The 12470-nt window shown below is 56.5% G+C and overlaps 5 protein-coding genes across 5 annotated transcripts; 4 read left to right on the forward strand and 1 right to left on the reverse strand.

The window, feature by feature from the left end:
* Positions 1-424: 424 nt before the first annotated feature.
* Positions 425-2812, forward strand: B0I36DRAFT_312009 (major facilitator superfamily domain-containing protein). Its single transcript, XM_046152446.1, has 4 exons — positions 425-609; positions 669-941; positions 1011-1917; positions 2046-2812. The coding sequence occupies exons 1-4, from the start codon at positions 588-590 to the stop codon at positions 2350-2352; spliced, it is 1509 nt and encodes a 502-aa protein (XP_046019098.1). The 5' UTR covers positions 425-587; the 3' UTR covers positions 2353-2812.
* A 1309-nt stretch (positions 2813-4121) lies between these two features.
* On the forward strand, positions 4122-5206 carry B0I36DRAFT_371414 (Phosphoenolpyruvate/pyruvate domain-containing protein; the record flags this gene model as incomplete). Its single annotated transcript, XM_046160010.1, has 2 exons — positions 4122-4256; positions 4421-5206. 2 exons carry the CDS (start codon positions 4122-4124, stop codon positions 5204-5206), a joined length of 921 nt encoding a protein of 306 aa, XP_046019099.1.
* A 760-nt stretch (positions 5207-5966) lies between these two features.
* Positions 5967-7391, reverse strand: B0I36DRAFT_371415 (RNA polymerase I associated factor, A49-like protein; the record flags this gene model as incomplete). Its single annotated transcript, XM_046160011.1, has 2 exons — positions 5967-6827; positions 6900-7391. The coding sequence occupies 2 exons, from the start codon at positions 7389-7391 to the stop codon at positions 5967-5969; spliced, it is 1353 nt and encodes a 450-aa protein (XP_046019100.1).
* Positions 7392-8172: 781 nt separating this feature from the next.
* B0I36DRAFT_312011 (uncharacterized protein) lies at positions 8173-8875 on the forward strand. The gene has a single exon (XM_046152448.1). The coding sequence runs from the start codon at positions 8563-8565 to the stop codon at positions 8794-8796; it is 234 nt and encodes a 77-aa protein (XP_046019101.1). The 5' UTR covers positions 8173-8562; the 3' UTR covers positions 8797-8875.
* A 1143-nt stretch (positions 8876-10018) lies between these two features.
* On the forward strand, positions 10019-11266 carry B0I36DRAFT_358253 (kinase-like domain-containing protein; the record flags this gene model as incomplete). Its single annotated transcript, XM_046157937.1, has 5 exons — positions 10019-10094; positions 10159-10282; positions 10347-10656; positions 10709-10912; positions 10973-11266. The coding sequence occupies 5 exons, from the start codon at positions 10019-10021 to the stop codon at positions 11264-11266; spliced, it is 1008 nt and encodes a 335-aa protein (XP_046019102.1).
* Between the last annotated feature and the right edge of the window lie 1204 nt (positions 11267-12470).

The raw sequence follows: 12470 nt of genomic DNA on the forward strand, positions 1-12470 counted from the left end.
CTGATGCGCTGCCGAGGTGGTTGGTGGTTGTTGATGACTGGGTGCAGTAGACCGATCTGGGCGCAGTGCTTGTCAGACGCCACCGGGGCACCCCAGCTCAATAGCGACGGGGTGTTGCGCGTCGCCCGCGCTGACCAAGGACACCAAGGACAAGAAAGCGCCTGCCCAGCGATCACTGGGGCAACTGCAACTCGGAGGCCGTAGTCGCCGGTAGAGTTGCGACCGCCGGCAACCTGGGAGGTGGTGATTGTAAATACATTGAGTGGACTCTGTATATGCGAGGAGATTTCTGGTCCGGAAGGCGCCTCTAGGGCCGCCCCATGTGGCCCCCGCATGTGGGGATGGGCGGGATAGACGGGGGCATGGGCCCCCTTGACTCAACCGACATCGGGCAAGCGCCAGTCCAAGTCGCAACCTACCAGACGTAGCGTCCGCGCAAACTTATAAACCAATTTGCTCCGCGCTGGTTTTCCTCTCCTTCGCCCTCTTGCAAGCTTGAATCGCCCTGTCGACACTCGTCGTGACCATTTCCAGCGCGGCCGTCGCAAATCAACCCAGATCTCCGCGCCTAGACCCAGCGGCCCACCATGACAGGGACTAAGGAGCACGGTACGTCGTCAGCTGCCCTTTCTCACAGCAACAGCCTTGCTGACTGCTCTTCCATACAGTCCCGGCCTCCGACAGCTTCGGCGACGGTGTCGGCAAGTTCGACGAAGCGAGCAATGACCGCTACGATGTCGAGAGCCCCGACGTGGGCCCTCAGTGCCCCCCGCACACTACGCAGCGCAAACTCATGTCCAAGATCGACAGCCACATCCTGCCCTTCATCATCGTTCTCTACCTCCTCGCCTTCCTCGACCGTGTCAACATTGCCAATGCGCGGTCCTTCAGCCTGGAAGCCGATCTTGGCATGGACGCTGGTGGGACACAGTACAACACTGGTCAGTCGCTGCCCACTCTCCCACCATCCCAGTCCAGCTTTCAAGGACTCTCAACTAACTGAAAGACAGCTCTCGTGATTTTCTTCGTCCCATATGTCTTGGCGGAAATCCCCTCGAACATCTTTCTCAAGCGATTTTCTCCAAAGGTCTGGCTGCCGGCGTGTATGCTGGGTTTCGGTGTCGTGACGACGTGCCAGGGCCTGGTCCAGAACTACTCGGGCCTGCTCGCGACACGCTTCTTCCTGGGCCTGTTTGAGGCTGGCCTGTTCCCTGGCTGCTTCTACCTCCTCAGCATGTGGTACAAGCGCGCCGAGGCGCAGAAGCGATATTCCCTCTTCTTCGCTTCCACGTCCCTGGCCGGTGCCTTTGGCGGCCTGCTCGCGTCGGCCATTGGAAAGATGGACGGCGTTCGCGGTTACCACGGCTGGCGGTGGATCTTCATCATCGAGGGAGTTCTGACCTGCGTGGTTGCTTTCTTCTTTTACCCCTTCTTCCCCGAGTTCCCTGAGCAGGCCAAGTTCTTGACCGATGACGAGCGCACGTTTGTGAAGCTTCGCCTGCAAGCCGACCAGGGCCACAACGCCGCTGAGCGCAGGACGAGCTTCCGCGACGTGCTCACAGTGATGAAGGACTACCGCATCTACCTCGGCGGGTTTATGTACTTTGGCCTGATCGTCCCGGCATACGGATACGCCTACTTTGCGCCTGCGATCATCTCGACCTACAACTACGACCCCATCCAGACGCAGCTGCACTCGGTGCCGCCATGGGCGGCCTCCTTTGGCTTCTCGCTCCTCATTGCGGCTCTGTCGGATCGCTTCCGGCACCGGGCTTTCTTTGCGCTCGCGCCGCTCGCCCTGGCCATCAGCGGGTTTGCCATCCTGCTGACCATCCACAACAACACGCCTGTTCAGTACATGGCGCTGTGCTTTGTCACGATGGGCTGTTACGGGGCCATGCCTATCATTATTTGTTGGTAAGTTTCCGCCCACTCCTTTTCCCGAATAGCAGTTGCTCTCCCAGTCCCTTACTGGCTCGGACATATCATCAAAGCAAATGCAAAACCAAAACAAAAACAAAAACTGACACGACTCTCGCCTTCAGGTTTGCGATGAATCTTGGCGGCCACCACCGGCGAGCCATCGGCACGGCGTGGCAGGTTGGCTTCGGCAACATAGGCGGCATCATTGCGACGTTTGCCTTCCTGGCCAAGGACAAACCCTTCTACCGCCCGGGGTACTCGATCTGCATCGGCTTCACGGTGCTCAGCGCGGTCGCGAGCACCATCTACCTGCTGAGCATCATGCGGGAGAACCGGCGGCGGGCCAAGACGGTGACGGACGTGGGCATGACCGAGTACGACAAGTCGGAGCTGGGCGACCTGAACCCGGACTTCAGGTACATGTACTAGGTACGGCGAAAAGGCTGTGCGTGCAGACACAAAAGAAAAAAAAGCCCACTCTGGCGGCGTTGACTGATGTCGAGGCTGCTCGGGTTGGCCTAAAAATGCTTTTGTTGTTTCTGTCTCATGGGATTATTGTCCACATTCAGAGGAGGTGTGGCGGGCTGAAGTCGGGCATCTATGTACAGAAAATGAGGTTACGACTTTTTGATGATGAGAAACTGCTGAAATTTTTGGACACAATATACCCCACGATCAAACTTGATCAGTACATTGTACAAGTCATCGATGCTCTCTCTCTCTTTGTGTGTGTGAATAATGAGCACATGCAGCATTTGCAAAGTGTCGAGATGGTGGTGATTGATGGTGATACAATCATCGAAGCAAAGTATGCACACATTGTGGATCCGGGGATCTTGCCGAGAACAAAACAAAGCTGGGGTCGATTCTGACACAAAAAAAAAAAAGGCCGGGCCAGCAGCCCTGGAGGTCACACTACTGGAGCCATTCCATTGGCGCAGAGGTACCTTCGTACCCTCGTAGGTACCTGTACCTACATTGCCCAGCTCAGGGCAGCCGACGGAAAGGGCTCCGATCAGACAGAGCGAGCAGTGGGAGCAGGAAGCGGCGCTGCCGAAGCAAGGCCAGCCCCGCACAAAGGGGGTTCCCCCATCGGCAGGGACTGTCCGAGAGGGAGGGAGGGGGAACACAACAAGCAAAAGGATGTGGGGTCAGTCGTCATTCCCGCTGTGTCGTCACCCTGTTCTGATGAGGATGATGGACTGATCAAAATAGATCAGAGTCAGAAACCACGGGGAAGAAGGCGGAGCGGTTGTCTCGTTTCGCCTCTATATTGACACTGGGGAAATAAAAGAGGCGATGACGGAGATGATGCTGTTGTTGTTGTTGTTGTTGTTGTTGTTGTTGTTGTTGTTGTTGTTGTTGTTGTTGTTGTTGTTGTTGTCTGATGTTTGTCTGTCTTGTAAAGCCTCGTCGGGTTGGTTACCACAGGCTGCCTGTGATGTCAGGCTTCGGTGCCTCGGCTACACAGTCCGTGCTTTTGTCCTTCGGATACTCGACGACTTGGTTCGAGTCGCACAGCAACTCTGCCGTCTGAGGGTTGGATCGAAAGGTATAGTGTTGTGCTTGTCTGAAGCCCCGGAAATATCTGGGAGCAGCTTGCAGCAGGATATCAGGAAATTCCTTGTCTGTTGCTTCCTCAGAAACGATACAAGAAATTCTAGGAATCGGGGACCTCCGTCGGAGCAATCCCACCTGTCCCAGTGTTGTGCAGTGCAGGCCCCGTCTCCACAAACGGGGGCAGCAGCGCGCGCCGCGAGCAAAAGGCGAACAGCAGCAAGGGAAAAGTGGCACGGCACCATACTGATGCTCGGCCGCACTTCCTTCCGACAACGGAGCCGCGCCGACCCGCCGCCCGCCGCCGCCGCCGTGCTGCCCGGCAGCACAAGGGCTCCTCGCAGTGGCGGCTTATATCTACCGATCCGTCTCCGGGAGGGGGGGAAGGGACTTCTTTCCCTCGCCCTACGGCTCGTCAGAGACAGTTTGCTTTAAGAGGCTACATATCCCGGTTCCAAGCGGCGTGGTTCCGTTCGATTAGACATCCAGGCACCGAGACCACCATACCTGCGTACCATACCACTACAACACGTCCCATCCAGGACGACGACTCCGGCCGAGGCACGAGCTAACGATTGCTACGCCGCAACCAACACATACAGCAGACTTTTCGACATATCAAACCAACGAACAACGTTGCCATGGCTGTGTCCAGGGGCGCCGCCAAGCTGCGCGAGTACCTCGCCGACCCGGAAAAGGTTGTCGTCTGCCCGGGCGTGCTCGATGGCCTGACGGCCCGCGTCGCCCTGAGTGTGGGCTTTGACGCCTTGTACATGGTGAGCTCTCTTGCCCTTTCTTGGCCACTTTTTTTCCTTTCCCTCGTCTGGCATCGTAGCAGATTGTCATCGTCGTCGTCGTAGTTTTGTGCCATGTACACTTTTTCTCGTCCATCATATTACTGGACTAACCTCCTGCCCTCCTCTTCCAACCCGGCTTCAAGACCGGCGCAGGCACAGCAATCTCCCGCCTCGGCCAGCCAGACCTGGGGCTCACGACAGTCGACGATATGGCCACAAACGCGGGCATGATCGCAGGGCTGGACCGCAGCGTGCCCGTGATTGCCGACGCCGACACGGGCTTCGGCAGTCCCCTGATGGTCGCGCGCACCGTCGAGAAGTACATGCTTCAGGGCGTGGCGGCATTCCACATCGAGGACCAGGTGACGACGAAGCGGTGCGGGCACCTGCTGGGCAAGGAGCTCGTCGACACGAGCGTGTACGTGGCGCGGATCCGGGCCGCCGCGGCCGCCCGCGCGGCCATGCCGGGCAGCGACATTGTCATCATTGCCCGGACCGACAGCCTGCAGAGCCTCGGGTACGACGCGGCCGTCGAGCGGCTCAAGGCGGCCGTCGCGGCGGGCGCCGACGTCGCCTTCCTCGAGGGCATGACGACAAAGGAGCAGATGGCCCAGGTCGTCAAAGACATGGCCCCCACGCCGTGCTTCCTCAACATGGTCAGCGGCGGCGTCACGCCCCTCGTCGACGCCGCCGAGGCAAAGGCCCTCGGCTACAAGATTGTCATCTGGCCTATGGCCTGCATGACCAGCGTGTACCTCGGCATGCGCGACATCTGCCGCGAGCTCAAGGGCACCGGCAGGATCGAGGAGAAGTACGAGGACGGAAAGCTCGTCGGCGGCGTCCGCGAGGTCTTTGAGTGCGCGGGGCTGTCAAAGTGCTCGGCCTTTGACGCCGAGATGGGCGGCACCTCGTTCAAGAACGGCGCCTAGAAAAAAATCGAGGTTACCGTCGCGGGCATAAAGAGATGGAAATAAGAAAGCTTTGAGTTAGGGAAGATACCATGTTGAAGAATCAGAAATATTCACCTGTCGAAAGCCATGTTTCGTGGTCGCATAATGCCGAAGCGTGGGTCAGCCCTTGCTTGAGCAGGCATGTTTTGCACGGTCATGGTCAAAAGAGTGTGTAAAGAAGAATGAGCGAGAAGTACAGCCGATTGATCAAACGCTGTTGGCGACTGCTCCGCTCTGGTACAAAGATCGAACTCTGACCAGAGGCACACGCTTCACGAATCAGCCTCTGTGCTTCCTGGCGAATTTGATCTTACTGCTATAACTATAACTGCAAGCTTTGAAGATCTCAAACGATGAATATCACAGACCAAGCTTTGCCATGCAACCGCCAGTCTCCTGTAAATGCATTGTCTACGCGGACGTTGGGTAGACATTTTATCAACCGCAAAGTCCTCCATCCGCCCTGAGCGTGGTTGTGCCTTTTTGTGCTATTCCCTCCACCGGCGCGGATCATAACATACAGACAGACGACCCATCCTCCCTCCCCGTTCACGACGGACGTGCGGAACTAAAAGTGTATAAAGCAGCGGCGATTGTCGTACGCTGGTAAATGTATTCTGCCCTTTGGCAAAGCATGATCCGAGCTTCTGAATAAACTCGATGGTATGTACAGTATGCGTCATTGGCTGAAAGCATATGCGCTCGCTTGCCTCCTTCTCTCACACTTGACTAGCATCACCTACCTCCGCGCCCGCTGATACCGCAGCTGTGGGAACTCGAGCGGTAACGACAGCGTCGCGACCTGCTTCTGTGTGCCCTTTTCGTCGCCCTTGACGACCTTGACCTTGCCGCCAATCTCGCGCCAGTACTGTGCAAACTCCTTCTCGTCCACGCCCATGTCGTACCGCAACGCACTCGTCTCGATCGAGTAGTTGCCCACAACCGCCGCCAGCGCGCACGTCCAGGTGCGGACGAGATCGATCTCGAACTTGCGCATCTCGCCCTTGTTCGAGAACCGCCGCCGGATGTTCTCGACCACTGGGGAGGGGACCGGGTCCAGCAGCTGGGCGAGCTTCTCCTTGTGCGGAACGACGAACAACCCGCGGCCCTGGGGCTTCGCGGCCCGCTGGAACTTGATCAGGCAGTCGAGGTACCGCAGCACGCGCAGGTGCTTGATAGCATTGGGCCCGCTGGCCACCGCCTGCAGCCGGTGCGAGACGTAGACGTTGTTCCCGCTGCGGATGTCCTGGCCCTTCTTGACGCTGTCTTGCCAGTCCTTGATCGGGATCGAGTTCAGTATGTCGGCACCGATCATCTGCTCTGGCTGGTACACGTCCTGGATTTCCTCGGCGTTCATGTTGCACGGCGGCACAGGCTTGGCAGCGTCGGCCGCAGCCTGCAGGTCCTCCTTGGTCGCCATGCCGCTCGTGACCTGCTGTATCGACTGCATCACCGCCAGGGACGTGGCATTGAGCTTGCTGGAGCCTTCGCCGACGGCCTTCTCGGGGGAGATGGCGTTTTCCGTTATCGCGGCGAGCGCCTTCTTGGCCTTCTTGGTTCCAAAGGCGTGGCCGAGATCGGTTCGGAGGTCGTACATGGTCTATTGTGTGCGTTTTGGTTAGCAAGAGCCCACCGCCACCGTGTCAGAGAAAGCCCGATAACCCTCTCGTACCTTGGACAGATCCCGCTCGTTCTCCTTCTCCGGGTCTGGCTGCTGCGCCCTCACAACACCTCGGATCGCCATCTTGCGCGCCTCCATGACCGCGAGCTTTCCGGTCGCCGGGTCGAAAACACCAATGTAGTGCTTGAGATGTGATTCCCGGCCCCCAGGACCTTCCTCCCTGCCTGTGTAGTCGAGCTTCTCGCCCGCGGAGGAGTGCAGCATCAGGCTGTTCGGCAGGACCTTCGACTTGCGCGTGCCCGCCGGCGCGGGCTTAGAGTAGGCCTGGAATTGTATCGAGGGCGGCAGGCAGAGGCCTGGCGTGGTGGCTATGACGGGCGGGCATTCTGTGACGCTTCGTACGGACGCGACCTTGACTGTGGACAGTTGGGACTGCTGTTGTTGTGATGACTGGCTGGGCTTGGGTGTCTTGCTGGACGACTTTTTGCTCGACTTTGACACATCATCGGTCCGCTTCCGCTTCTTCTCAGTCGAGACACCCATGGCTGCTGGGGTGTAGTGAGTTGGACCCTGTGTTTGGGAAGCGATGCTGGTTGGGACGGTTAAGGCAGGCCGCCTGAGTCCGACTTCTGCAGGTTTTTCGTTTTTGTTCGCTGCTCACTGGTCAACGGGAGCGTTCTCTCGAGTCGGTGCGAAACAATCGCATCTGCTCCTCTCTGCTGCCTAGCAGGGTCACGGTGCCAGCGAGGGCTGCTGCAGGTACTCGAAGTGTTGTGTTGTTTTGTATGTTCAATTGCAAGACAGACAGCCCCCCGGGTCGGCGCGGCTAAGAAAAAAGTTTCGGTATCTTATCGCCTGGAAAGTTGGGGATGCGCCACTCAATTGGGGGGACCCTTCCAGGTCGTGACCACCACCCCCACATGCCTACCAGAGCTTCCAGGTGCTGCGCGCTCGGCCCTGCAGGTGCAATCACTGGGCCGCGACCACGAGACCAGCTCGCTCGTGGTTTCAGAAATCAGTCACACACGCCAGATGTGCTCAAGTGAGTGGACGCGTTCTTCTCACAAGGTTGATGCCCTTGCGATTGGGCCTGATCTCGCTGTTCATGGTGGCCTGACTGCTATACCTGATCTCGACGTGACGGGGCCTTGATGCATGCCCCACGAGCAGCTGTGCGTCATACTTCCAGTGCAGCTGCCGCGGCCTGAATCCTTGGAATGCATCACCCGGAGACACATGTTAGCATGAGCACACGTCATATAGGATGAGGACTTGCAGAGCGCGGCGTAAAACCAGTCACGTGTTTCTCGGGACGCAAAATTCATTGGGTTGCAGAGACTGTCAATTGACTAGCAACTATTTCATCGCATCATCAAAAATCGTTCCTAACAGTGGCTCTGCCACCAGGCGTATTCATAAACGTCATTCCAACTCGATGAAGGTTGACCATCCCATTGTCCTGCAGAGCGCGAAATTCAACATTGGTTCAGACCGCACGCCGCCGCATTGTTCGTGTCCATTGCCCGGAGGTTTCTCACGTGGTGAGAACGACTTGTCGATTGGTTGTGTAAATCATTTGCCGGTGACTGCTTGCGTGCGCGCGAGAATGTGTGATCCGAAGGGTAGATTTGCCATGATCATTCTAGTTGCTCAGCACTGATGGGTTGAGATCGAGGAGGGGCGATTCGTTTATTTGCTGTGACGTGTTAGTGATATGATGTACGGAACAATCCTATTGAAGCTGCCAGTGAGTCCTTACCTGCGCGCCCGCATCTTTCTTCTCTTGCGCTTGAGGCGTCTGACTCTCTTCTTTCTCCACTTGGCTCTCATCTTGGCCTGTCGTTGGTCATGTCAGCGAGTGTTGCGTGGTGCGGCTTGCACCCAGTGGCACACGAGCAGCCAATGGCGGCAGATTGGTGGTCGGCAGCTGCTGCCGGCACTTTTCTGATGGCCATTGACGCCCGCGCGGCGGCACGAGGGACGGACGGGGTTCTTGCGGCTGCACTTACGGTTTGCTGTGATGAGAATGCTTGGTGTTGCAAGTGTCAGGAAGGTGGGAGGGGTCTTGAGTTTGACCAGAACATGATGTAGGACGCAGTCCCGGCGCGGGCGGTCCAGTTTCGGCCTAGTGCCAAAGGGCCGGTGTGCCCTTGCCCTCGCTTAGCACAATTTCCAGCGCGTTGTGCCAGCCGCGCACTGCCTGGCGCTGGGCAGCGACAGCCAGGTGGGTCGCTTGTGGCCGGGAGGCGCACAGACCACATGCAGCTTGTGTCGCCACCCATCGGCAGCTCCCTTGCAACCATGCAGCACCACCCAGAGCTCTTGCTGCTTTGTGTGGGGTAGCTCCGTGGTGCAGGTCTGGTGGTGCAGTTGGCTGCTCGAGACTGGACTGCCCCCCCGGCGTGCCGGCCGGGCTGACAGCAACCACCAGACTCTGTCGACCTGTGATGTTTTCAGGCGGCGCCGTCTGGACTCTTGCCGGCTCCTGGTGGCTAATCTACAGCCATGCATTCGTGTAGTGCCCAGTGATTTATGTTGTTCAGCACCCAGACACCTTGATTGGGGTTGCCTGGAGAGCTGCGACGATTGTACGGATGCCCACGTGCATGTGTGTAGAGGCAGCACGTTGATGCATGACTTTCGATGGTAATCGCATTTTGAATTTTCCAAAACTGGCTGGATGCTCTCTGTCAATCTGACAGCCTGTTCCTGCATTGTAACCTACTCGCGCACGCATCGCGTGTGAGCTGCATATGTGAAAGCTGTCATTGTATCACGGAGAGTTGTAAGGCTGGCCCGCGCAGTGAAAGAGCACTATTGCCGTTGCTCGACCATGACCTCGGGACTTTGGCGGTAGAGTGCTCATGTGTAGTCGATGGAATGGTACAATGTTCTCCGGCCAGCCGTGGCGTTGGACGCTTCCTGCGGGCGTATGCAACACACAGCAAGTCCAGGTGATTTCACAAGGAAGGAGCGAGGCCTCGGATGTCATCACAGAGACCAGGCCGGGCACTTGCCGCTGTGACTATTGTCAACCAGCTCTGGAAGCCAAGCAATATGAGCAACAGAGAAGCAAGTGCTCGTGGCTCAGATCAAACAACATCTGGCACGCTTTGACGGCGGATGTGCCCCTATTCTCAACCCGCTGTGTCGGCCTTCTCGCAGCAGCCATGGCGGACAGGAGAGTCGTCGCGGAACTCGACTGCTCCCAGTTGCACGACGCACTGCCTGGGTTTGCCCCAGCTGGTGAGCTGTCCTTTCCCTCTGGCCTTCCCTGCACTCGGTCACTGACCTACTCAATCCCCATCAGGAAACGGCCTACTGCGCAACAGCTCCTCCACCCAGCTGCATGACCTCCAGTTCTGGGAGAAAACAATCAATCTCAAGATCCGAGAGAGAGAGATTGTGTCGGTCGGCCGAGATCCGGCGTCAAAGTGGGTTCATCTTGAGCTGCACCGCAAGATCACCTGCCGGACTGACCTCTTTGGTACCGCACAGCAACCTGATAATCGACAACCCATACGTATCTCGAAATCACTTCCAGATCTATTCTGTCATCTACGATGAAGACACCCAATACGGATATGGAGAACTCCCCATGGTTTACGTTCAGGATTGCCAATCCTTGGAGGGAACATTTGTCAATGAACGGCGTATCGGATCTAAGGCCCAAGGTCACACTCCTGGCTACCTTCTGAACCATGGAGATAAGATTGAGATTCGGCCATATTGGAAGTTCCACGTCAACTTGTGGAACATGCCAGTCACGAGGCGCGCATGGCCCAAGATTCAGATCAACGAGACGCATGTGAGCGGGTCCATCGCAATCATGACAATGAAACAGGCTGCTGACGATACAGATATTCCGCGACCGCTACATCATATTCGACCGACGACTGGGAAATGGTTCCGTTGGCACAGTTCATCTTGCTCTGAAAGTGCGCAGCAATCGACAGGTTGCCTGCAAAATCCATGACCTCGACAAGCTCAGATCGCTCAAAGGCCAGCAGCAGACGGTTCGGCGTGTCAATGATGAGAGCGATATTCTTGCAAAGCTTCATCATGTTCGTCCCCAATGCCTGTTGCCACTCCGATGATGCTAATTATGCTACACACTGCTACAGCCGAATATCCTAAGATTCGAGTATGCGTACAGGTCCCGACACACGCTGTACACCTTCATTGAGCTAGCCACAGGCGGCGATCTGTTCTCGACTGTGCTCTTCCATGAAGACAGCTTCCCGGCTACACTTGCACAGCTGATAGTGTATCAGATTGTGCGGGCGATCCGGCACTTGCACAGGCAAAACCTGACGCATCGCGACCTGAAACCAGAAAACATCTTCTTCGCAGATGGTCCTTCGGGTCAAGGACGGGTCATTATGGGAGATCTCGGCTTTGCGACAGGTACTGATTAGGGACGGCACTTGAGCACGGTGGGAACGGACGCTTACATGGCACCGTAAGTAGAACCTGGGCACAACTATTGCACAGAAGCTGTATTAACTTGACTCTAGGGAGGTGTACAGAGGTGACAGCTACTCTTCCGCTATTGACATGTGGTCGATTGGGGTCATCACCGTCTTCTTGCTGCTCCCTCAAGAAAGACAGGGTCTACACAGGCTCAAACGTCACAGCGAGCTGACCTTGGAGAAATACCTCGAAGACCTCTTTCAAGACCACGCCCAGCATGACGAGCCACTTACTGCCTCTGCAGTAGACTTCATTCGCCACTGTCTCAAGGTCGAGCCTGCGCATCGACTTACAGCTTCACAGGCAAAGAAGCATGCCTGGTTTGACGGGATTGAAAGCAGAGAAGACTACCGGCGTGTTCGTGAGCAGATGGCAAGCTTGCACAGACGAAGCCATCATATCGCGCCACCAATCGAGGAACTTCCTGATGTCGAGGAAATACCACGCCCACGCTATGAGGTCTGTGCATCTCCGGCCGAAACACAACCTCTGGAACCATGCGAAGGGGCTGTTTGTGACTCGCAATGACTCAAGCCTGAGCCGATGCCTTCGCCCTACTTCCACACGTGATTGGCAAAGCTTGTTCAAGCGATGTTGACTGATCAAGGACCATGAGGCTCCTTTACACAAAGCTCCGCTGATTGGCTGAGGACACGCAGTTCAGCCGAAAAAGGCAAACTTGTAGAGCCCCACCCAAAATGGCTCCAGACAATGTACGATGAAGACAGTGACCAGGCAAGCGCGCGGTCTAATTTATAATCCAGGGGGGTCGGTTTTCGAATTTTGGACGTTGTACTCGCAGACCGATGGGACGTTCTGCAATCATAGCTAGCCATGAGCCATCACAATCACAAGTCGCATTATGACATATCTGCATGCACATGTCGAGCAGAAGTCGAGGTTTTCTACTGGTCTGGCATGGGCAATATGGCCCTTGCAATATTAGGCGCACTTCATTTGGTCAGCTCATTGATCACCATTGTTAGCATAGGGTTGTTCTCAAAGTCCGAATAGCTGCTCCGTTAGTACACCATCGTCAAGGTTACGAGGTTAGTAAGTACAAGATGCGTGCTGGTCGATCGACCGTCTGGCTCGCTGTGAATGTTAGCAAGTACTGTCAGTTGTGAAGTGCTTTGACTTTCTCAGTAG

The sequence above is a fragment of the Microdochium trichocladiopsis genome, assembly GCF_020744255.1.
Source record: "Microdochium trichocladiopsis strain MPI-CAGE-CH-0230 chromosome Unknown B0I36scaffold_1, whole genome shotgun sequence".
Lineage (NCBI taxonomy): Eukaryota > Fungi > Ascomycota > Sordariomycetes > Xylariales > Microdochiaceae > Microdochium > Microdochium trichocladiopsis.

Bases quoted from the DNA above. Each gene is read 5' to 3' on its own strand.
- B0I36DRAFT_312011 (XM_046152448.1), top strand. From the start codon at position 8,563: ATGATGTACGGAACAATCCTATTGAAGCTGCCAGTGAGTCCTTACCTG.
- B0I36DRAFT_312009 (XM_046152446.1), top strand. From the start codon at position 588: ATGACAGGGACTAAGGAGCACG. The intron at 610-668 runs GTACGTCGTCAG...TCTTCCATACAG, and splicing joins GACAGGGACTAAGGAGCACG to TCCCGGCCTCCGACAGCTTC. The intron at 1,918-2,045 runs GTAAGTTTCCGC...TCTCGCCTTCAG, and splicing joins ATGCCTATCATTATTTGTTG to GTTTGCGATGAATCTTGGCG.